Here is a 22,527-nt window from a genome sequence, read left to right on the forward strand (position 1 = left end):
CAACTTCTATCCCTCTTCTTCTTCTTCTTTGGATATGTCAAATGCTTCCCTCTAAAATCTTCCTATGTGATTATGTTTGCATCATTGTAGCACTTGCGAAGGCAGAAAATGGCAGTGTACCAATAAGCAGTGTGATGGGATGTGTGCCATATATGGAGATGGGCATTTCATCACTTTTGATAAGGAAAGGTTCACTTTCAATGGAGACTGTGAATACATTCTTACTCAGGTAGGGCAATAATCATTTGCATTTATGATTTTATTTGTATTTTATTAAAACCCCTACTTTATGTATGATGCACATATTTTCTAATTATGATTAAGATGAGGTAATAATAATAATAACTAAGATGTTTTCTGATTGTGAATTTGAAAACATCCTGCAGGACTACTGCAGCAACAATCCAAACGGTACCTTTAGAGTGATCACAGAGAACATTCCCTGTGGATCCACCGGCACCACCTGTTCCAAGGCCATCAAGCTCTTCTTGGGGGTAGGGACTACTGTTCATAGACGGCTTCATACATGCATTAAAGGTACAATAGACAAGTCTGGACATTTGGCACAATGTCGACGCCGGTGGCAGTGAGCGGAATTGCATGCTGAACTCTGGATTGTGCTTATCTCGTCCCCCCCATGAATTTAGCTACAAAACCCACAGTCTTCTCATGGATCTCCCAGTCGAGGCTGGTAGGAGTATTGTACCAGCATCTGTAGCAACACAGCTTGCTAAGCAGTGTCTTAGACCATTGTGCCACTCAGGCGCTGTACAACGTGACTGGTCGAGAGTAGCCTACAGTACTACAGTAATACCAAAACAATCCTAACAAAATGAAATAATAAAAACCTGTGTAACAACAGTTTTAGTAAGTAATACTGAAGTCGTGCACAATTATCAGTTTCTATTTAGGTTTATGTCACCCATTCATTGTCAGTTAGAGACACAGTTGGAACCAAAATCATAATCAGTGCTCTAACTCCCCCTTGTGGTGGTCTGGAGCAATGAAGTGGTGGCGCAGGGTACTGTACTAAACCACAAATTACCTCTAAATCCCGCAGCATAATCACAAAATTTTTAGTGGAGCAACCACTGTAGCTAGATTGACAGGGCTGTCTGATGGAATGCCTGCTTAGAATTCTCTATGAGCAGAATTGATAGCAGGAACCCCCCCCCCCCCCCCTTGTATTTGGGTTAGGGTTAGCTATGTATTAGGGTTAGGGTTAGGGTTAGCTATGTATTTGGGTTAGGGTTAGCTATATATTTGGGTTAGGGTTAGGGTTAGCTATATATTTGGGTTAGGGTTAGCTATGTATTTGTACAGTAGAATTTCAAATTGACATGTACAGTATATCAAATTAAATCAAATGTATTTATATAGCCCTTCGTACATCATTTGATATCTCAAAGTGCTATACAGAAACCCAGCCTAAAACCCCAAACAGCAAGCAATGCAGATGTAGAAGCACGGCGGCTTGGAAAAACTCCCTAGAAAGGCCAAAACCTAGGAAGGAACCTAGAGAGGAACCAGGATATGTGGGGTGGCCTGTCCTCTTCTGGCTGTGCCGGGTGGAGATTATAACAGAACATGGCCAAGATGTTCAAATGTTCATAAATGACCAGCATGGTCAAATAATAATAATCACAGGCAGAACAGTTGAAACTGGAGCAGCAGCACAGCCAGGTGGACTGGGGACAGCAAGGAGTCATCATGTCAGGTAGTCCTGAGGCATGGTCCTAGGGCTCAGGTCCTCCAAGAGAGAGAAAGAAAGAAAGAAAGAAAGAGAGAAAGAGAATTAGAGAGTGCATACTTAAATTCACACAGGACACCGGATAGGACAGGAGAAGTACTCCAGATATAACAAACTGACCCTAGCCCCCCAACACATAAACTAATGCAGCATAAATACTAGAGGCTGAGACAGGAGGGGTCAGGAGACACTGTGGCCTCATCCGATGACACCCCCGGACAGGGCCAAACAGGAAGGATATAACCCCACCCACTTTGCCAAAGCACAGACCCCACACCACTAGAGGGATATCTTCAACCACCAACTTACCATCCTGAGACAAGGCCGAGTATAGCCCACAAAGATCTCTGCCACGGCACAACCCAAGTGAGGGCGCCAACCCATACAGGAAGATCACATCAGTGACTTAAACCACTCAAGTGACGCACCCCTCCTAGGGACGGTATGAAAGAGCCCTAGTAAGCCAGTGACTCAGCCCCTGTAATAGGGTTAGAGGCAGAGAATCCCAGTGGAAAGAGGGGAACCGGCCAGGCAGAGACAGCAAGGGTGGTTCGTTGCTCCAGAGCCTTTCCGTTCACCTTCACACTCCTGGGCCAGACTACACTCAATCATATGACCCACTGAAGAGATGAGTCTTCAGTAAAGACTTAAAGGTTGAGACCAAATTTGAGTCTCTCACATGGGTAGGCAGACCATTCCATAAAAATGGAGCTCTATAGGAGAAAGCCCTGCCTCCAGCTGTTTGCTTAGAAATTCTAGGGACAATTAGGAGGCCTGCGTCTTGTGACCGTAGCGTACGTGTAGGTATGTACGGCAGGACCAAATCAGAGAGATAGGTACGAGCAAGCCCATGTAATGCTTTTTAGGTTAGCAATAAAACCTCGAAATCAGCCCTTGCCTTGACAGGAAGCCAGTGTAGGGAGGCTAGCACTGGAGTAATATGATCAAATGTTTTGGTTCTAGTCAGGATTCTAGCAGCCGTATTTAGCACTAACTGAAGTTTATTTAGTGCTTTATCCGGTTAGCCGGAAAGTAGAGCATTGCAGTAGTTTAACCTAGAAGTGACAAAAGCATGGATTAATTTTTCTGCATCATTTTTGGACAGAAAGTTTCTGATTTTTGCATTGTTACGTAGATGGAAAAAAGCTGTCCTTGAAACAGTCTTGATATGTTCTTCAAAAGAGAGATCAGTGTCCAGAGTAACGCAGAGGTCCTTCACAGTTTTATTTGAGACGACTGTACAACCATTAAGATTGATTGTCAGATTCAACAGAAGATCTCTTTGTTTCTCGGGACCTAGAACAAGCATCTCTGTTTTGTCCGAGTTTAAAAGTAGAAAGTTTGCAGCCATCCACTTCCTTATGTCTGAAACACAGGCTTCTAGCGAGGGCAATTTTGGGGCTTCACTATGTTTCATTGAAATGTACAGCTGTGTTTCATCCGCATAGCAGTGAAAGTTAACATTGTGTTTTCGAATGACATCCCCAAGAGGTAAAATATATAGTGAAAACAATAGTGGTCCTAAAATGGAACCTTGAGGAACACCGAAATTTACAGTTGATTTGTCAGAGGACAAACCATTCACAGAGACAAACTGATATCTTTCGAACAGATAAGATCTAAACCAGTCCAGAACTTGTCCGTGTAGACCAATTTGGGTTTCCAATCTCTCCAAAAGAAGGTGGTGATCGATGGCATCAAAAGCAGCACTAAGGTCTAGGAGCACGAGGACAGATGCAGAGCCTCGGTCTGATGCAATTAAAAGGTCATTTACCACCTTCACAAGTACAGTCTCAGTGCTATGATGGGGTCTAAAGCCAGACTGAAGCATTTCGTATACATTGTTTGTCTTCAGGAAGGCAGTGAGTTGCTGCGCAACAGCCTTTTCTAAAATTTTTGAGAGGAATGGATGATTCGATATAGGCCAATAGTTTTTTACATTTTCTGGGTCAAGGTTTGGCTTTTTCAAGAGAGGCTTTACCACTGCCACTTTTAGTGTACATACTGGATAGTGTAAAACTCAGCACCACCCCAGTGTAACCCTGGATGGTGTAAAAGCCAGCACCACCACAGTGTTACCCTGGATAGTGTTAAATCCAGCACCACCACAGTGTAAACCTGTCTACTAGTATTACATTAGCAATGAACACTTTCTGTTTCTGTCTTTCAGAGCAATGAGATCATACTAGCAGATGAATCTGTAAAAGTGATCAAACAAGAGAACGGGGTTGACGTGCCATACCAGGTCCACTCTATCGGTCTCTATGTTGTTGTTGAGGCTGAAAATGGCCTGATCCTCATGTGGGACAAGAAGAATAGCCTGTTCATCAAACTCAGCTCTACCTTCCAGGTGAGTGACTAGAATAGGACATTTTGAACCAGTGATTGCACTGTATCTTTGTTTAGCAATTGCATTGGCTTACAAAACAATGTGATGTTTGATTATCTACTTCAAGTTATTATTTCTAAATGTTGAATTTCCTTCCAGGGCCAAGTGTGTGGTCTGTGTGGTAACTACGACGGTAATGGAAAGAACGACTTCACATCCAGAAACCAGGAAGTGGTTGTTGAAGCTCTGGAGTTTGGGAACAGCTGGAAAGTGTCACCCAGTTGCCCCAACGCTGATGTCATAAAAAACCCATGCACTTTAAGATCATATAGGCAGTCCTGGTCTCTGAAACGCTGCAGCATCATCACCAGTAACGTTTTCTCAGCCTGCCACTCACAGGTACAGTACACAGCAGATACTATTCAATATAGATCAATACTTTATTGCCATGCCAACCAAAGTTGTTAGGAAGTCGACGTAGTGCAGCTGATAAAGATAAAAGGTAGCCTAGTGGTTAGAGCGTTGGACCAGTAACCGGAAGGTTGCAAGTTCAAATCCCCGAGCTGACAAGGTACAAATCTGTCGTTCTGCCCCTGAACAGGCAGTTAACCCACTGTTCCTAGGCTGTCATTGAAAATAATAATTTGTTCTTAACTGACTTGCCTAGTTAAATAAAGGTCAAATAAAATAAATAGATACAGTCATTTGAAAAACCTATACATTCAATAGACAGTACAGCAGATACATGCAGTCGGCAGGTTCAAACAAGCTGTCTGTAAAAAGGCTATGACTTGTGTATCTTGGCTATGTTGGTAATTACATTTGGTGAAAATTGTCCATTTCGGTCAAAAGCCGTTGAGGGAGTTACATATGGAATGGTTTTCAGATGGTCATACAGTGCCATTGATCATTTAGCTATTTTCATTTGCAATTTTAGGACCCCTTTAGGTTTCAAAAATATAACCCCCTCCCCAAAGATATTTGATAAGATATTCAATTTGGCCGTTACTGCTATAGCCCATAACAACACATTCATAAATGGCAAAACAGACAGTCAAAAATAAATCATAAGGAATAGGATTTTGAAGTGTCTGTTGTATATCTAGGAGATGTTTTACTTTTTTTGGACACGTACTTAATCCCTTATTTTTGTTGGCACAAAGCTACCTCCATACTTCCTGAGCTTTCTTAAAGAAGCAGTAAAAAAAACCTGATATCTCTGGCTTAAATTGACAGATTGTGAGGGGGGATTTTTTGGTGATGTTACTTAGATCAACGCACAGGTGCATCAATGTACTCTTTAAGTATTAATAGCCTCAATCACTCTGGTTGTTGGAGCTATCTGCTGTATGGGGAACTTGACCTTCATCAAGGTTTATTTGTGAGTAAATCTGGCTTTGTTAATAACCCGTTGTTACCCAGCCACTGACCTCTCTGCACGTTACTGCAGTACAGGTCGTATAAAAGTTCATCTGTAATATAAATATGGACCTGAGATGTGGGGGATCAACTCTAAAAGGCTAGATTCTAGACCCCATTTCGGCTATGCACCTTTTAAAGGCAATATTTCTGAATTCATGAAGACCACATTCAAGGTAAACACTGCATTTGTTGGCTCAAATCGCTCTTTAACGAGGATTGAATCTAGGCCTTAAAGGCCATTGCAGAACATTCCACTTCTTTGCCTTAAAAAAGTATTGGGTTGCTTTCACAGTGTGCTTCGGGTCATTGTCCATCTGCAATGTAAAGGGCTGTCCAATGTGTTTAATAGCATTTGGCTGAATCTGAGCATATAATATGGCCCTAAACACCTCAGAATTCATCCTGCTGCTTTTGTCAGCAATCGCATCATCAATAAATACAAGGGAACTAGTTCCATTGGCAGCCATACATGCCCACCCCATAACACTACCTCCACCTTGCTTCACAGATGAGGTGGTATGCTCTGATGGTGAGCAGTTCCTTCCCTTCTCCATACTCTTCTCTTCCCATCATTCTGGTACAAGTTGAACCTTGTCTCATCTGTCCATAGGATGTTGTTACAGAACTTTACAGGCTTTTTTAGATGTTGTTTGGCAAACTTTAATCTGGTCTTCCTTTTTTACTCTGTATTTACTCTGGTTGAGTCTTCTCTTGATTGTTGACTTTGGCACAGATAATCCTACGTCCTGGAGGGTGTTCTTGACCAGCTGTTGTAAAGGGGTTGTTTTTCACCAGGGAATTCTTCCGTCATCCACCACAGTTGTTTTCCGTGGTCTTCCGGGCCTTTTGGTGTCCCTGAGCTCACTCACTTTTAAGAAAGTACCAAATATTTGATTTGGCCACGCCTACTGTTTTTGCTGTCTCTCTGATGGGTTTGTTTTCATTTTTCAGCCTAATGATGGCTTGCTTCACTGGCAGTGGACTTCAAGTGTAAATGCCACACTTGAATAAACTCTAGGCATTTTATCTGCTTACTTGCAAATTAACTAATGAGGGAATAAGACACACCTGGCCATGGAACAGCTGAGCAGCCAATTGTCCAATTACTTTTGGTCCTTTAAAAAGGGAGGGACCACATAAAAAGTGCTGTGATTCCTACACTGTTCACCCGATTTGGAGGTAAATACCCTCAAAATAATGCTGAAGTCTGCACTTTTTAATCTCAACTCCAATATGCTAAAATAATAATAACTTAGTCAATGTCCAAATATTTATGGCCCTGACTGTAGTTTTACTGTAGCCCATATCAGATTGGCGCATTAACACTGATGTAGGTTCTGAAGTAGCACACAGATGCAATGCTCATTTCCTGTCCTTTACATTTTTGGGTGGTTGTCATGGTAATGGCAGGTCATGTGCAAAAAAAAACACTTTAGAGCAAAAACATCAGATCTGAGCATCCAAACAGAGATCACATGGAGAATTGGGTTTGAATCAGGATTGAGATCCACGTATGGAAGTGGTATAAATCAGAGCTCAAAAGATCAGATTCCATTTTTTTGTTGTTGCTGTTTATACATTAAGGGCAATATCAATTGGTGTCAGATATGCAAATAATTGGTGAATGATCTGAATTGGACTGCCTGTGTAAACGCAGCCAAAGTGGCACTGCATAAGTACAATAATATGGTTAATGCTTCAACAAGAGTTAATACACAGTAACTCACAGACTCAGAGTCAATAAGGTTAAGTCTTCAACAAGAGTTAATACACAGTAACTCACAGCCTCAGGGTCAATAAGGTTAAAACTTCAACAAGAGTTAATACACAGTAACTCACAGACCCAGGGTCAATAAGGTTAAGGCTTCAACAAGAGTTAATTTACCTCACAGCCTCAGGGTCAATAAGGTTAAGGCTTCAACAATAGTTCATTTACTTCACAGCCTCAGGGTAAAACTTATGGTGGAATTTATAAGAACCGATAATTTTGTAGCACAAGTCTTAGGCTAACAGGTTTCGTATAAGGTACACAATGACAAGCAGAGTTGAATGATGGTACATGGCAATCTTTTTAATAAAATTGGTTTGTCAATAATCATGTGAATGACACCAAAAACATCCACCAACGAAAGTAGGAATAAAAAGATAACAAAAAACTAAAAGTCTACCATCCAACCCAATAATAATCATCGTCAATAATTCATCTGTAGTCTCTTCAACAAGCTGAGCAATGCATTGAATAAACAAATGATGGCTTAATGCATCTTCCTAAAAGGTGGACCCCACGCCATTCCATGATGCCTGTGTGAGGGACTCGTGTGCCTGTGACACTGGGGGAGACTGCGAGTGTTTCTGTACAGCTGTAGCAGCCTACGCCCAGGCCTGTAACGAGGCAGGGGCTTGTATCAAGTGGAGAACACCAGATATCTGCCGTGAGTCATTTGCTTTGAGTGGGACAATTGACTGATGGATAGGTGGGATTGTTTAGCTATCGGGACAGAATACCAATTTATGATTTGAATGTGTAACTGTTCAATCCTCTTTTAGGACCCTGGTTCAGTTAAAATGTGACATGTTTTCATTTCACCAGCTCTGTTCTGTGATTTCTACAACCCTATTGGTGAGTGTGAGTGGCATTATAATCCGTGTGGATACCCCTGTATGAAGACCTGCAAGAATCCCTCAGGAACATGCTCCAGTCAGATCCCTGCACTGGAAGGTAACTAAGAGCCCTTCATAACAGCTTGGCCGTTTGATTTACAATTTACATTCCAAGTTGTTAAACAAATGTACAGTATAACATATGTAATGCCTCCCCCTCCCTTGTTCATCTATACTGAAAACTAAATACAAATATTGAAATATCATATCCATTACAGCTTTGGTGTTAAAACTAGATACCATGAGGATGATCTAATCTGTGCAGGTGTCCTGGATTAAATTGACTGTTTTTATCTTAAAGGTTGCTATCCAAAATGTTCTTCGGCCCAGCCTTATTTGGAAGAAAGTACCATGAAGTGTGTCACTAAGAAGGACTGTGGTTGCTACGATGGAGATGGAACTCATTACAATGATGGAGAGGTTATACCTTCTAAGGAGAACTGTCAGACATGGTATGTATCAACATTTTGATAAATACATAGATACTGTATTTACATTACATAGGGTTTAATACGGTTGGTATAAGCCTTAAGGTAGCCTGTATTTCTGGTCAGATAAGGCAATGTCAATAGTCCACCTACAAAGAGGTTTTCCTACCATTCAATTGATTTTGATTTTCAAAGATTGTGATTTGAACTGATCCTTATTGTGATTTGACCTGTTAATACCTTATTGTGATTTGACCTGTTAATACCTCATTGTGATTTGACCTGTTAATACCTCATTGGGATTTGACCTGTTAATACCTTATTGGGATTTGACCTGTTAATACCTTATTGTGATTTGACCTGTTAATACCTCATTGTGATTTGACCTGTTAATACCTTATTGTGATTTGACCTGTTAATACCTTATTGTGATTTGACCTGTTAATACCTCATTGTGATTTGACCTGTTAATACCTTATTGTGAATATAACATATAACATTGTTTTGTACTTCATAACAAATAGCTCTTAATATTTTATTCGACTTTGAAAGGTACTGTAACCTCCTTCTTTCTTTTTCAAGTCGTTGCTCATCGACTGAGGTCAGATGCAGCTATGATGTCCAAGGTAAGGAAAACCACTACAAACTGAAACATTAGCCTACATTATTACCAAGAAGGTAACATGACAAGATGATTACATGATAATAACTGAAACATTAGCCTACATTATTACCAAGAAGGTAACATGACAAGATGATTACATGATAATAACTTATGTTCCTTGTGATAATCCTATTGCAGCTTGCTATTGTTTATACGACGGCAGAACATACCCTTATGGAGCGACCATATATCACACATCTGACGGTGATGGGACCTGTATTACTGCCACCTGCAAAGAGAACGGAACTATTGTCCGGATTATGAACCCCTGTCCCAGCACCCCAACTCCAACAACTACACCAAGTGTTACAACAACACAGATATCCACTCAAGCACCGACCACAACAGTATTTGTTTTCTCAACTCCTACCACTACCCCAACAACAACTTCTACCACTACCCCAACAACAACTTCTACCACTACCCCAACAACAACCCCTACCTCTACCCCAACAACAACTTCTACCACTACCCCAACAACAACCCCTACCCCAACAACAACCCCTACCATTACCCCAACAACAACCCCTACCTCTACCCCAACCACAACCCCTACCACTGCCCTCACAACAACCCCTATTTCACCAACAACCACTTCACCCACTACTACTCCACTCTGCTTGACCAAGATTGTCTGTGAATGGTCAGACTGGATTGACAATCACTATCCTACTGAAAAAACAGGAGGAGATTATGAAACCATAGAAAATATAAAGAAATATAGAAATGATACTTGTAGCCAACCTAAGGAAGTAGAATGCAGAGCCAAAGACTTCCTTGTTCCTTTGGACGAACTAGGTCAAAATGTTGAATGCAATCCCTCAGTTGGACTGATATGCCACAACAAGGATCAAGGCAAGATACCAATATGCTACAACTACGAGATCAGAGTCAGATGTTGTGTTGATGTTGTTGATGTTTGTAGCAATGGGACAACTACCACCTCAGTCAGGCCCACAACAACCATTACAACAACAACTGCTACCACTACCCCAACATCAAAACCAACAACTACCCCAACAACTACCCCAACTACGCCAACAACTACCACAACTACCCCAACAACAAAACCTTCTACTACCCCAACAACTACTACAACTACATCAACAACTAAACCTTCCACTACCCCAACAACTACTAAAACTACATCAACAACTAAACCTACCACTACCCCAACAACAATTCCTAACACTACCCCAACAACTACTGCAACTACTTCAACAACTAAACCTACCACAACTCCTACCACTACCCCAACAACTACTACAACTACATCAACAACTAAACCAACCACTACCCCTGCAACTACTTCAGCTACTAAACCTGACACTACCCCACCAACAACTACCTCTTCATCAACAACTAAACCTACCACTATCCCAACAACAGCTACTACCACAACATCTACTTCAACTACTTCAACAACTAAACCTACCAGTACCCCAACATCTACTACCACTACCCCAACATCAAAACCAACCACTATCCCAACAACTACCACAACTACCCCAACATCTACCACAACTACCCCAACAACAAAACCTTCCACTACCCCAACAACTACCACAACTACTTCAACAACTAAACCTACCACTACCACAACAACAACACCTACCACTACCCCAACAACTACTGCAACTACTTCAACAACTAAACCTACCACTACCCCAACCACAACTCCTACCACTACCCCAACATCTACTACCACAACAACACAACCAACCACTACCCCTGCAACTACTTCAGCTACTTCCGCAACAACTCCTACCACTACCCCAACATCAAAACCTACCACTACCCCAACAACTACTACAACTACTACACCAACATCTACTACAACTACCCCAACATCAAAACCTACCAGTACCCCAACATCTACTACAACTACCCCAACATCAAAACCTACCAGTACCCCAACATCTACTACAACTACCCCAACATCAAAACCTACCAGTACCCCAACATCTACTACAACTACCCCAACATCAAAACCTACCAGTACCCCAACCACTTCAACTACCCCAACATCAAAACCTACCAGTACCCCAACATCTACTACAACTACCCCAACATCAAAACCTACCAGTACCCCAACATCTACTACAACTACCCCAACATCAAAACCTACCAGTACCCCAACCACTTCAACTACCCCAACATCAAAACCTACCAGTACCCCAACATCTACTACAACTACCCCAACATCAAAACCTACCAGTACCCCAACATCTACTTCAACTACCCCAACATCAAAACCTACCAGTACCCCAACCACTTCAACTACCCCAACATCAAAACCTACCAGTACCCCAACATCTACTACAACTACCCCAACATCAAAACCTACCAGTACCCCAACATCTACTACAACTACCCCAACATCAAAACCTACCAGTACCCCAACATCTACTTCAACTACCCCAACATCAAAACCTACCAGTACCCCAACCACTTCAACAACTAAACCTACCACTTCCCCAACAACAACTCCTACCACTACCCCAACAACAAAACCTACCACCACCCCTACAACTACTTCAACAACAACTACTACAACTACTTCATTAACTAAACCTACCACTACACCAACAACTACTACAACTACTTCAACAAAATCTCCTACCAGTACCCCAACAACAACTCCTACCACTACCCCAACATCAAAACCTTCCACTACCCCAACATCTACTACAACTACTACAACAACTAAACCTACCACAACCCCAACGACAACTCCTACCACTACCCCAACATCTACTACAACTACTTTAACATCTAAACCTACCACTACCCCAACAACAACTCCTACCACTACCCCAACAACAGCTCCTACCACTACCCCAACATCAAAGCCTACCACTACCCCAACAACATCTACTACAACTACTTCAACATCAAAACCTACCACTACAACAACAACTAATACAACTACCCCAAAAACACAACCTACTATTAACCCAACAACGACTGCAACTACTTCAACAACTAAACCTACCACTACCCCAACAACAACTACTGCAACTACCCCAACAACTAAACCGACCACAACCCCAACAACAACTCCTACCACTACCCCAACATCAAAACCTTCTACTACCCCAACAACTACTGCAACTACTTCAACAACAACTACCACAGCTAGTTCCACAACTAAACCTTCCACTACCCCAACAACAACTACTACAACGACCCCAACATCAAAACCTACAATTACCCCAATAGCAACTACATCTACTTCAACATCTAAACCTACCACTACCCCAACAACACCTACTACAACTACCCCTACAACTAAACCTAACACTACCCCAACAAAATATCCTACCACTACCCCAACAACATCTACTACCACTACCCCAACACCAGCTACAACTACTTCAACAATTAAACCTACCACTACTCCAACATCTCCTACCACTACCGCAACAACAAAACCTACCACCACCCCTACAACTACTTCAACAACTACTACAACTACTTCATTAACTAAACCTACCACTACACCAACAACTACTACAACTACTTCAACATCAAAACCTACCACTACCCCAACAACTGATACAACTACCCCAACAACAAAACCTACTACTAACCCAACATCAACTGCAACTACTTCAACAACTAAACCTACCACTACCCCAACAGCTACTACAACCACTTCAACAACTAAACCTTCCACAACCCCAACATCTCCTACCACTACCCCAACCACTACTACAACTACTTCAACATCAAAACCTTCCACTACCACAACAACTAAACCTACCACTACCCCAACCACTACTACAACTACTTCAACATCAAAACCTACCACTACCCCAACCACAACTACTACAACGACCCCAACATCAAAACCTACCACTACCCCAACCAGTACTACAACTACTTCAACATCAAAACCTTCCACTACCCCAACAACTACTATATATTCTTCAACATCAAGACCTACCACTACCCCAACAAGTACTACAACTACTTCAACAATTACATCTACCACTATCCCAACAACAACTACTACAACGACCCCAACATCAAAACCTACCACTACCCCAACAACTACTATATATTCTTCAACATCAAGACCTACCACTACCCCAGCAAGTACTACAACTACTTCAACCATTACATCTAGCACTATCCCAACAACAACTCCTACCAGTACCCCAACATCAAAACCTTCCACTACCCCAACAACAACTACTACAATGACCCCAACATCAAAACCTACCACTACCCCAACATCTACTACAACTACTTCAACAACTAAACCTACCACTACCCCAACAACAACTCCTACCACTACCCCAACATCAAAACCTACCACTACCCCAACCACTACTACAACTACTTCAACATCAAAACCTTCCACTACCACAACAACTACTACAACAACTAAACCTACCACAACCCCAACGACAACTCCTACCACTACCCCAACATCAAAACCTTCCACTACCCCAACAACTACTGCAACTACTTCAGCATCTACCACAACAACAGGCTTCATTGTTATCACAAATCCAACAAATACATTTCAGTCAACCGCACCTCAAGTGCAAAATACAACTTTGACCATACAGACAGAAAAAACTATGACATCAAACCCAACCACAACCCCTATCACTACCCCAACAACAACCCCTACCACCACCCCAACAACAACCCATACCACTACCCCAACAACAACACCTACCACCACTCCAACAACAACCCATACCACTACCCCAACAACAACCCCTACCACCACCCCAACAACAACCCATACCACTACCCCAACAACAATACCTACCACCACTCCAACAACAACCCATACCACTACCCCAACAACAACCCCTACCAATACCCCCAAAACAACCCATATCACTAGCCCAACACCCTCTACAACTATCCCAACCACAAATCCTACCACATTATGTTTTTGCACATATAAAAATCTACATTTCCCTGCTGGTAAGTGAAAGCTTCCTTCATTGAAATGATACATGCTGACTAAATATTGCATTCCTACACTTCATTTAATATCTATTCATTACTGATATTATGTTTATGTTTAGGTTCCTTGATATATAATGAGACTGATGGGGCAGGCTGGTGTTTCACCTCCTACTGTAACTCAAGTTGTGTTGTTGAGAAACAAGCCAGACCATGTCCCTCTACGACCCCAGCTACAGTCAGCACTGTCTCAGCTACAGTCAGCACTGTCTCAACTACAGTCAGCAATGTCTCAACAACAACAGAAGCTTCACATACTGCAACATCTAGATTGTCCTCGACTACACCTTACACGGGCTGTGAATATGTCTTCCCACCAAGAAAGGTAATGAAATAAAGTAAACAGAATAATTGTGTTTCTTAGTTCGTAGTGTTGTGTAGTTTACAGAGTTGTGTAGTTCGCAGTGTTGTGTAGTTAATAGTGTTGTGTAGCTCATAGTGTTGTGTAGTTCATAATGTTGTGTAGTTCATAGTGTTGTGTAGTTTACAGTGTTGTGTAGTACGTAGTGTGTTTACTTTCAGGACTAAAACATACATTTTCAACTTTAGGATGGTGAGACTTGGAAGACAGACAACTGCACTACTCAGACTTGCCACAGGGGTGTAATTACCACCACGCCTGTGGACTGTAAGTCTGTAGAAAAGCCTGTGTGTGAAAATGGATACCCACCAGTGAAAGTCTACGATGAATCAGGTTGCTGCTATCAATACGAATGTGAATGTAAGTTCAAAACGTAATGTTTTTAATTATCATCTCTTCTCACCTTCTACAAATACGCATTACCCCCAATTTACTTGTTTTAAAGACGTCCGTCATTGATTTTTTAACTTTTCCTGTTGAAAGTGATATCCCAAGTATAAATACAGTAAAGTACGCATACTAAAGGGTAAAGAAATACAATATTTGTTTTTTTTTACAAAGCTGCAAACTTCAAGGAGGTCTGATCCAGTGGCGCAACTTTGGCTTTAGAAGTGGGGGGGAATATTGGAGTAGGACTTTAAACTCTTGTATTGATGAGTGATCTATCTATTTGTTACCTTCTTCTGTTCTATCTCTCAGGTATATGCTACGGATGGGGAGACCCTCATTACGTCACATTTGATGGCCAATATTACAGTTTCCAGGAAAACTGCACCTACGTTTTGATTAAAGAAATAGTTCCTCTACAGAACTTCAGTGTCATCATCGACAACTATAACTGCGATCCGTCTGGACATGCGACCTGCCCTCAGTCTCTGATTGTCAATTACAAGTCCTACAAAATCGTTCTTACTCCGAAGAGATTAAACGTGACAACAAATATGGTAATTATAACTGTGCTATTGTTCACATTTATACACTTTATAAAAGTGCACTTTGAGATAGAAATGATTTGAGATAGACACTATTTGAAACAGACATTCTTTGATATAGACATTCTCATACCACTTTAAGACTTAAAATAATCTAGCTTCATATTTTGAAATTTATTATTTATTTTTTTGTAACGTGGGGGTATTGATTAATAGGGATATCTGATCTTGCCGACTACAACAAATGTAATTTGCACTACTACACTACAGTAGTTACAAATAGTTATTTAGCAACATTACATATTGGTTAACCACTTTGATGATGCCATCACATTAACTCAAAACCATCATCAAGGTATCTGAAACATTCCCATGACATTTCAAAGAATTTCATTATATTGACAAATTATTAACAGACTACCAACTCTCCTTGTGACTTCATTTACTTCTGGAAGATGTTCATATCTTATCTACATTATTGTAATGTTATTCTGTTCTCTATTCTCATTCGTAATGTAATGTTTTTCCTTATCATTCACAAGGTTTACATCAATGGAAATCAGATCTTCCCAACCTTTTCTAATGAAGACCTCATGATCACCAGCACTGGGGTGGAGTTACTGTTGAAGATCCCTGCCATTAAAGCAACAGTGATGTTTAAATCCCTTATGTTCAGTGTAACCCTGCCAAACTCCCTATTCTACAACAACACAGAGGGGCAGTGTGGTAAGTATGTAGGCTTTACTGCATCCCAAATGGAACACTGTTCCCATTGTAGTGGGAGGGGGAATAGGATCCCATTGTAGTGCACTCCTTTTAACCAGGGGGAATAGGGTCCCATTGTAGTGCATTCCTTTTAACCAGGGGGAATAGGGTCCCATTGTAGTGCACTCCTTTTAACCAGGGGGAATAGGATCCCAATGTAGTGCACCCCTTATAACCAGGGGGAATAGGGTCCCATTGTAGTGCACTCCTTTTAACCAGGGGGAATAGGGTCCCATTGTAGTGCACTCCTTTTAACCAGGGGGAATAGGGTCCCATTGTAGTGCACTCCTTTTAACCAGGGGGAATAGGGTCCCATTTGGGATGCATCCATTATGTAGACCAAAAACACTTCAAGTATGAATCAGATGAACAGCTTGTTTACTCTGTGAGTAAACTGAACATTTGTTGCAATGATTTAATGTTATTTTGTTGCGTGTTTTTGCATTTCCATGGCATTAAAGTTCACTGTACAGTTACAATGATAGCTTTACCAATTAAAAGATACTGTAGGTAGGCTTAAAGTTATGAGCAGCTGTTTCTGACATAAAATAACTTGTGTTTTTTCTCATTCCCATATTTATTGTACCTTTATAAAGGTACCTGTGACAATAACAGGAAAAACGATTGCAGATTACCGAATGGACAGATTGACCCATCATGTCCTCTGATGGCTCATGAATGGAAGATTCCTGATGTTAAAAAACCCTACTGTGAATGGCAACCCCCTACCCCACCTACCCCTAAGCCTCCAACCTGCCCGCCAGGAAAGACATCAATCTGTGACATCATACTTAGCCCGTAAGACGTGTAACCTTGTAATAACACAAAGAGACAGCTATATTACAAAGACAAGGGAATTGATTGAGGTTGCTGTGACACTGTATACATACAAGTCTGTAAACTCTCCGGTAAAGGCATGGGTTGTTGTTCCATAACTTAGAACCAAAATTATCTTAGACTGTTTATGCCGTATAAAATATGTCATATTCATAGGAACTTCATAGATGCTTCACAAATAATTTAGCGTGTAAGGCATAGAGTAATCAATATTTGTAAGAAATCTGTTGTGACATATTAAATGCCCCTTTTGGGTTAGGCCGATATAATAACTTAAATGGGTTCTTTATTTTGGAAGGGTCTTTAAGCAATGCCATGACGTTATCCCACAACAACCCTTCTTCGAGGCCTGTAAGTTTGATGTCTGCCACATGCCAAATATCTCAATCGGCTGCTCCAGCCTGGAAGCCTACGCCGTGAGTTGTGCAGCAGCTGGAGTCTGTATCGACTGGAGGAAATCAACTAATGGAACATGTGGTAGGGCAGGACTTTCATATCCAATAAGACCTGTGTCCCCAATGGGATCCTATTCTCTACATAGTGCAATGCTTTTGACCAGGCTCCGGCCATAAGTAGTGATCTATGTAAGGAATAGGATCCAATTTCGGATGCAGGATAGATGTTAACACGGTTTTAAATAATTCTAATAACTTTATGATTTACATTAATTATTTGTATTTTGACAACCTGCATTTACAAATTGTGTACATACTGTTTTGTCTTTCATTCCATCTTGACCATAATATAGATCTGACATGCCCTAAGACCAAAGTGTATAAGGCATGTGGCTCAACTATCCAGCCAACATGCAATTCAAGGTATCCATCTCATTTCCATCTCATCTCATTCTCATTCTCATCTCATTCCCATCTAATCTGATACTCATTACATTCTCATTCCCATTCTCATCTCATTCCCATCTCATCTCATTTCCTTCTCATTCCCATCTCATCTAATTCCCATCTCATCCCCATCTCATCTCATCCCCATCTCATCTCATCGCATTCCCATCTCATCTCATTCCCATCTCATCTTATCTCATTCCCATTTCATTCTCATCTCATTCCCATCTCGTTTTCATCTCATTCCCATCTAATCTAATTTCCATCTCATCTCATTCTCATCTCATTCCCATCTCATCTCATCTCATTCCCATCTCATCTCATTCCCATCTCATTTCATCTCATTCCCAACTAAACTCATTCCCATCTTATCTCATTCCCATTTCATTCTCATCTAATTCTCATCTCGTTCTCATCTCATCTCATTCCCATCTCACTCTCAACTCATTTCAATCTCATCTCATCTCATTCTCATCTCATTCACATCTCATCTCATTCCCATCTCATTCCCATCTCATCTGATTCTCATTACATTCTCATTGCCATCACATTTCATTCCAGTCTCATTCTCATCTCATTCACATCTCATTCTCATTCTCATCTCATTCCCATCTCATCTCATTCTCATCTCATTCCCATCTCATCTCATTCCCATCTCATTCCCATCTCTTCTCATTCCCATCTCATCTAATTCCCATCTCATCTGATACTCATTACATTCTCATTCCCATTCTCATCTCATTCCCATCTCATCTCATTTCCTTCTCATCTAATTCCCATCTCATCTCAACTCATTCCCATCTCATCTCATTCTCATCTTATTCCCATCTCATCTCATTCCCATCTCATCTCATTCTCTTCTCATCTCATTCCCATCCCATCTCATTCTCATCTCATCTCATCTCATCTCATCTCATCTCATCTCATCTCATTCTCATTCTCATTCCCATCTCATCTCATCTCATTCTCATTCCCATCTCATTCTCATTCCCATCTCATTCCCATCTCATCTCATTCCCATCTCATCTCATTCCCATCTCATCTCATTCTCTTCTCATCTCATTCCCATCTCATCTCATTCTCTTCTCATCTCATTCCCATCCCATCTCATTCTCATTCCCATCTCATCTCATCTCATCTCATTCTCATTCCCATCTCATTCCCATCTCATCTCATCTAATTCCCATCTCATCTCATTCTCATCTCATTCCCATCTCATCTCATTCTCATCTCATTCCCATCTCATTCTCATCTCATTTCAATCTCATTTTCATTTTCATCTTATTCTCATCTCAACTCATTCCCATCTAATTTCATTCCCATCACATTTCCATCTCATTTTCATCTTATTCTCATCTCATCTCATTCCCATCTCATTTCATTCTCATCTCATCTCATTCCCATCTAATTCTCATTCCCATCTCATTCTCATTCCCATCTCATCTCATTCTCATCTAATTCCCATCTCATCTCATTCCCATCTCATTCTCATCTCATTCTCATCTCATCTCATTCCCATCTAATTATCATCCTCATCTCATTCTCATTCCCATCTCATCTCATCTCATCTCATTCCCATCTCATTCTCATCTCATCTCATTCCCATCTAATTCTCATCCTCATCTCATTCTCATTCCCATCTCATTCTCATCTCATCTCATTCCCATCTCATTCCCATCTCATCTCATCTCATCTCATTCCCATCTCATTCTCATTCCCATCTCATCTCATTCCCATCTCATCTCATTCCCATCTCATTCCCATCTCATCTCATCTCATCTCATTCCCATCTCATTCTCATCTAATTCTCATTCCCATCTCATCTCATTCCCATCTCATCTCATTCCCATCTCATCTCATCTCATCTCATTCCCATCTCATTCCCATCTCATCTCATTCCCATCTCATCTCATTCCTATCTCATCTCATCTCATCTCATCTCATTCCCATCTCATTCTCATCTAATTCTCATTCCCATCTCATCTCATTCCCATCTCATCTCATTCCCATCTCATCTCATCTCATCTCATTCTCATCTCATCTCATTCCCATATCATTCCCATCTCATCTCATTCCCATCTCATTCTCATCTCATTTCAATCTCATTTTCATTTTCATCTTATTCTCATCTCAACTCATTCCCATCTAATTTCATTCCCATCACATTTCCATCTCATTTTCATCTTATTCTCATCTCATCTCATTCCCATCTCATTTCATTCTCATCTCATCTCATTCCCATCTAATTCTCATTCCCATCTCATTCTCATTCCCATCTCATCTCATTCTCATCTAATTCCCATCTCATCTCATTCCCATCTCATTCTCATCTCATTCTCATCTCATCTCATTCCCATCTAATTATCATCCTCATCTCATTCTCATTCCCATCTCATCTCATCTCATCTCATTCCCATCTCATTCTCATCTCATCTCATTCCCATCTAATTCTCATCCTCATCTCATTCTCATTCCCATCTCATTCTCATCTCATCTCATTCCCATCTCATTCCCATCTCATCTCATCTCATCTCATTCCCATCTCATTCTCATTCCCATCTCATCTCATTCCCATCTCATCTCATTCCCATCTCATTCCCATCTCATCTCATCTCATCTCATTCCCATCTCATTCTCATCTAATTCTCATTCCCATCTCATCTCATTCCCATCTCATCTCATTCCCATCTCATCTCATCTCATCTCATTCCCATCTCATTCCCATCTCATCTCATTCCCATCTCATCTCATTCCTATCTCATCTCATCTCATCTCATCTCATTCCCATCTCATTCTCATCTAATTCTCATTCCCATCTCATCTCATTCCCATCTCATCTCATTCCCATCTCATCTCATCTCATCTCATTCTCATCTCATCTCATTCCCATATCATTCCCATCTCATCTCATTCCCATCGCATCTATTCCCATCTCATTATTTTATACCACTTCCTAATGGACATGCATTCTTAAAGGTTTCCATTCTATTCCAAGGTTGCTAGTCTGTAATAAATTGATTTTTCTTGTCTTAGATACAATGACAAATATGTGCATTCATGTCAAGGAGCACAAATGACCCGTGACTTTGTATGTGACTCATTCATGGAGGGCTGTTTCTGCCCTGAGGGTACCATCTTGTTCAACACATTCTCTGACACCTGTGTTCGTGACTGTGGTAAGGATGTGTCAGTTTATTAAGGAATACATTGTTTAATTGTGTCTCAAAGTACCAGCATGTATGACCTAAGATCTTATTTTCCCTTCAAGGATGCACAGGACCTGATGGAAAACCCAAACAGGTAATAATGTGGATGTGAACCACAATGAATCTGTCAGAAGAAATGGTTCAACAGATCACTTCACATTATGGCCCACAAAAAGGTTCTGTATAGAACCCCCATTATTTTAATCCGTTTACTAGTTTCATTGGGGCTTGTAAGTTGTCCAGCCCTGAAGAGGCTGGTGCCCTATTGTTATTATCAATCAATCAAATGTATTTGATAAAGCCCTTTTTTCATCAGCAGCAGCAACAAAGCCTTTACACATACCCAACCTACAACCTCAAAGAGCAAGCAATGCAGAGGCAGAAAGACAGTGGCTAGGAAAAACTCCCTAGAAGGCAGAAACCTAGGAATAAACCAAGAGAGGAACCAGGTTCTGAGGGGTGGCCAGTCCTCGTCTTAACAAATTTGAAGTCTCTGTTAACAGTGTTTGTTTTGTCCCAACACAGTTTGGTGAGACTTGGTACAGTAACTGCCAGAAGTGCACGTGTAATGCTGACACACTGAGTGTCCAGTGTGAACCAGTGAAATGTCCGGCCCAAGAAATTGTTACTTGTAAGAAGTACGGTGAGGTGTTGGTCAACGAGACGGTGGACTGCTGTCAGATAAATACATGTGGTGAGTAGAGACAAGATAGAGAGGCACCTTAACGTGCTACCAGGTAACCTGGGTACAAGTCTGTTTGTGCTAAATGTTTGGCATATGACAAGGAGTGGAATGTTAGCACCAAACAGCTCTTCATTCTAGCTACTTCATAAAGCCTTCATAAGCACTACATAAATGTGTTACAAAGCATCTATAACGTGCTTTATAAAGGGTTCATAAATGTGCCATAACTCTGTGACATAATCATCGGACTGTGAATAGTGTAGCTTGTCCCTGAGCTGGTGGACCAATGTTTTCTTACCTGTCTTTCTGCTGGAGGTTCTGCATGTTGATTCCAACCTTAAAAGTAACAAAGACATTTAGCAGGTGTGTTAGGAAATGCATTTGTCAAACCAATTCAATCAAATTTGAGGTTTTATTGGCATGGGAAACATATGTTAACATTGCCAAAGCAAGTGAAGTAGATAATAAACAAAAGTGAAATGAACAATACAAATTAACAGTAAACATTACACTCAATTCCAAAAGAATAAAGACATTTCAAATGTCATATTGTGTCTATATACAGTGTTGAAAGGATGTGCTAATTATTTGAAATAACAATTAAGATAGCTACAATTGTAACGGTTTTCTTTAGGTGAAGGAGAGGCGGACCA

At 40.9% G+C, this 22,527-nt stretch overlaps 1 protein-coding gene across 1 annotated transcript in view; it reads left to right on the plus strand.

Moving 5' to 3' along the window:
• Positions 1 to 22,527, plus strand: part of LOC110501031 (uncharacterized) — a 50,695-nt gene that overhangs the window by 22,930 nt on the left and 5,238 nt on the right. Inside the window, exons 23-41 of the mRNA XM_090214300.1 lie at positions 91 to 229; positions 387 to 494; positions 3,921 to 4,100; positions 4,239 to 4,478; positions 7,777 to 7,933; positions 8,092 to 8,220; positions 8,464 to 8,614; positions 9,173 to 9,216; positions 9,393 to 14,204; positions 14,309 to 14,571; positions 14,796 to 14,967; positions 15,307 to 15,551; positions 16,082 to 16,265; positions 16,901 to 17,102; positions 17,440 to 17,618; positions 17,890 to 17,959; positions 21,017 to 21,159; positions 21,252 to 21,283; positions 21,715 to 21,883. Of these exons, the coding sequence (XP_090070426.1) occupies positions 91 to 229; positions 387 to 494; positions 3,921 to 4,100; positions 4,239 to 4,478; positions 7,777 to 7,933; positions 8,092 to 8,220; positions 8,464 to 8,614; positions 9,173 to 9,216; positions 9,393 to 14,204; positions 14,309 to 14,571; positions 14,796 to 14,967; positions 15,307 to 15,551; positions 16,082 to 16,265; positions 16,901 to 17,102; positions 17,440 to 17,618; positions 17,890 to 17,959; positions 21,017 to 21,159; positions 21,252 to 21,283; positions 21,715 to 21,883 (7,619 nt within the window). The remainder of the gene's footprint in view (positions 1 to 90; positions 230 to 386; positions 495 to 3,920; positions 4,101 to 4,238; positions 4,479 to 7,776; positions 7,934 to 8,091; positions 8,221 to 8,463; positions 8,615 to 9,172; positions 9,217 to 9,392; positions 14,205 to 14,308; positions 14,572 to 14,795; positions 14,968 to 15,306; positions 15,552 to 16,081; positions 16,266 to 16,900; positions 17,103 to 17,439; positions 17,619 to 17,889; positions 17,960 to 21,016; positions 21,160 to 21,251; positions 21,284 to 21,714; positions 21,884 to 22,527) is intronic.

The sequence above is a fragment of the Oncorhynchus mykiss genome, chromosome 2 (genome assembly GCF_057628025.1).
Source record: "Oncorhynchus mykiss isolate SJ-2025 chromosome 2, ASM5762802v1, whole genome shotgun sequence".
Lineage (NCBI taxonomy): Eukaryota > Metazoa > Chordata > Actinopteri > Salmoniformes > Salmonidae > Oncorhynchus > Oncorhynchus mykiss.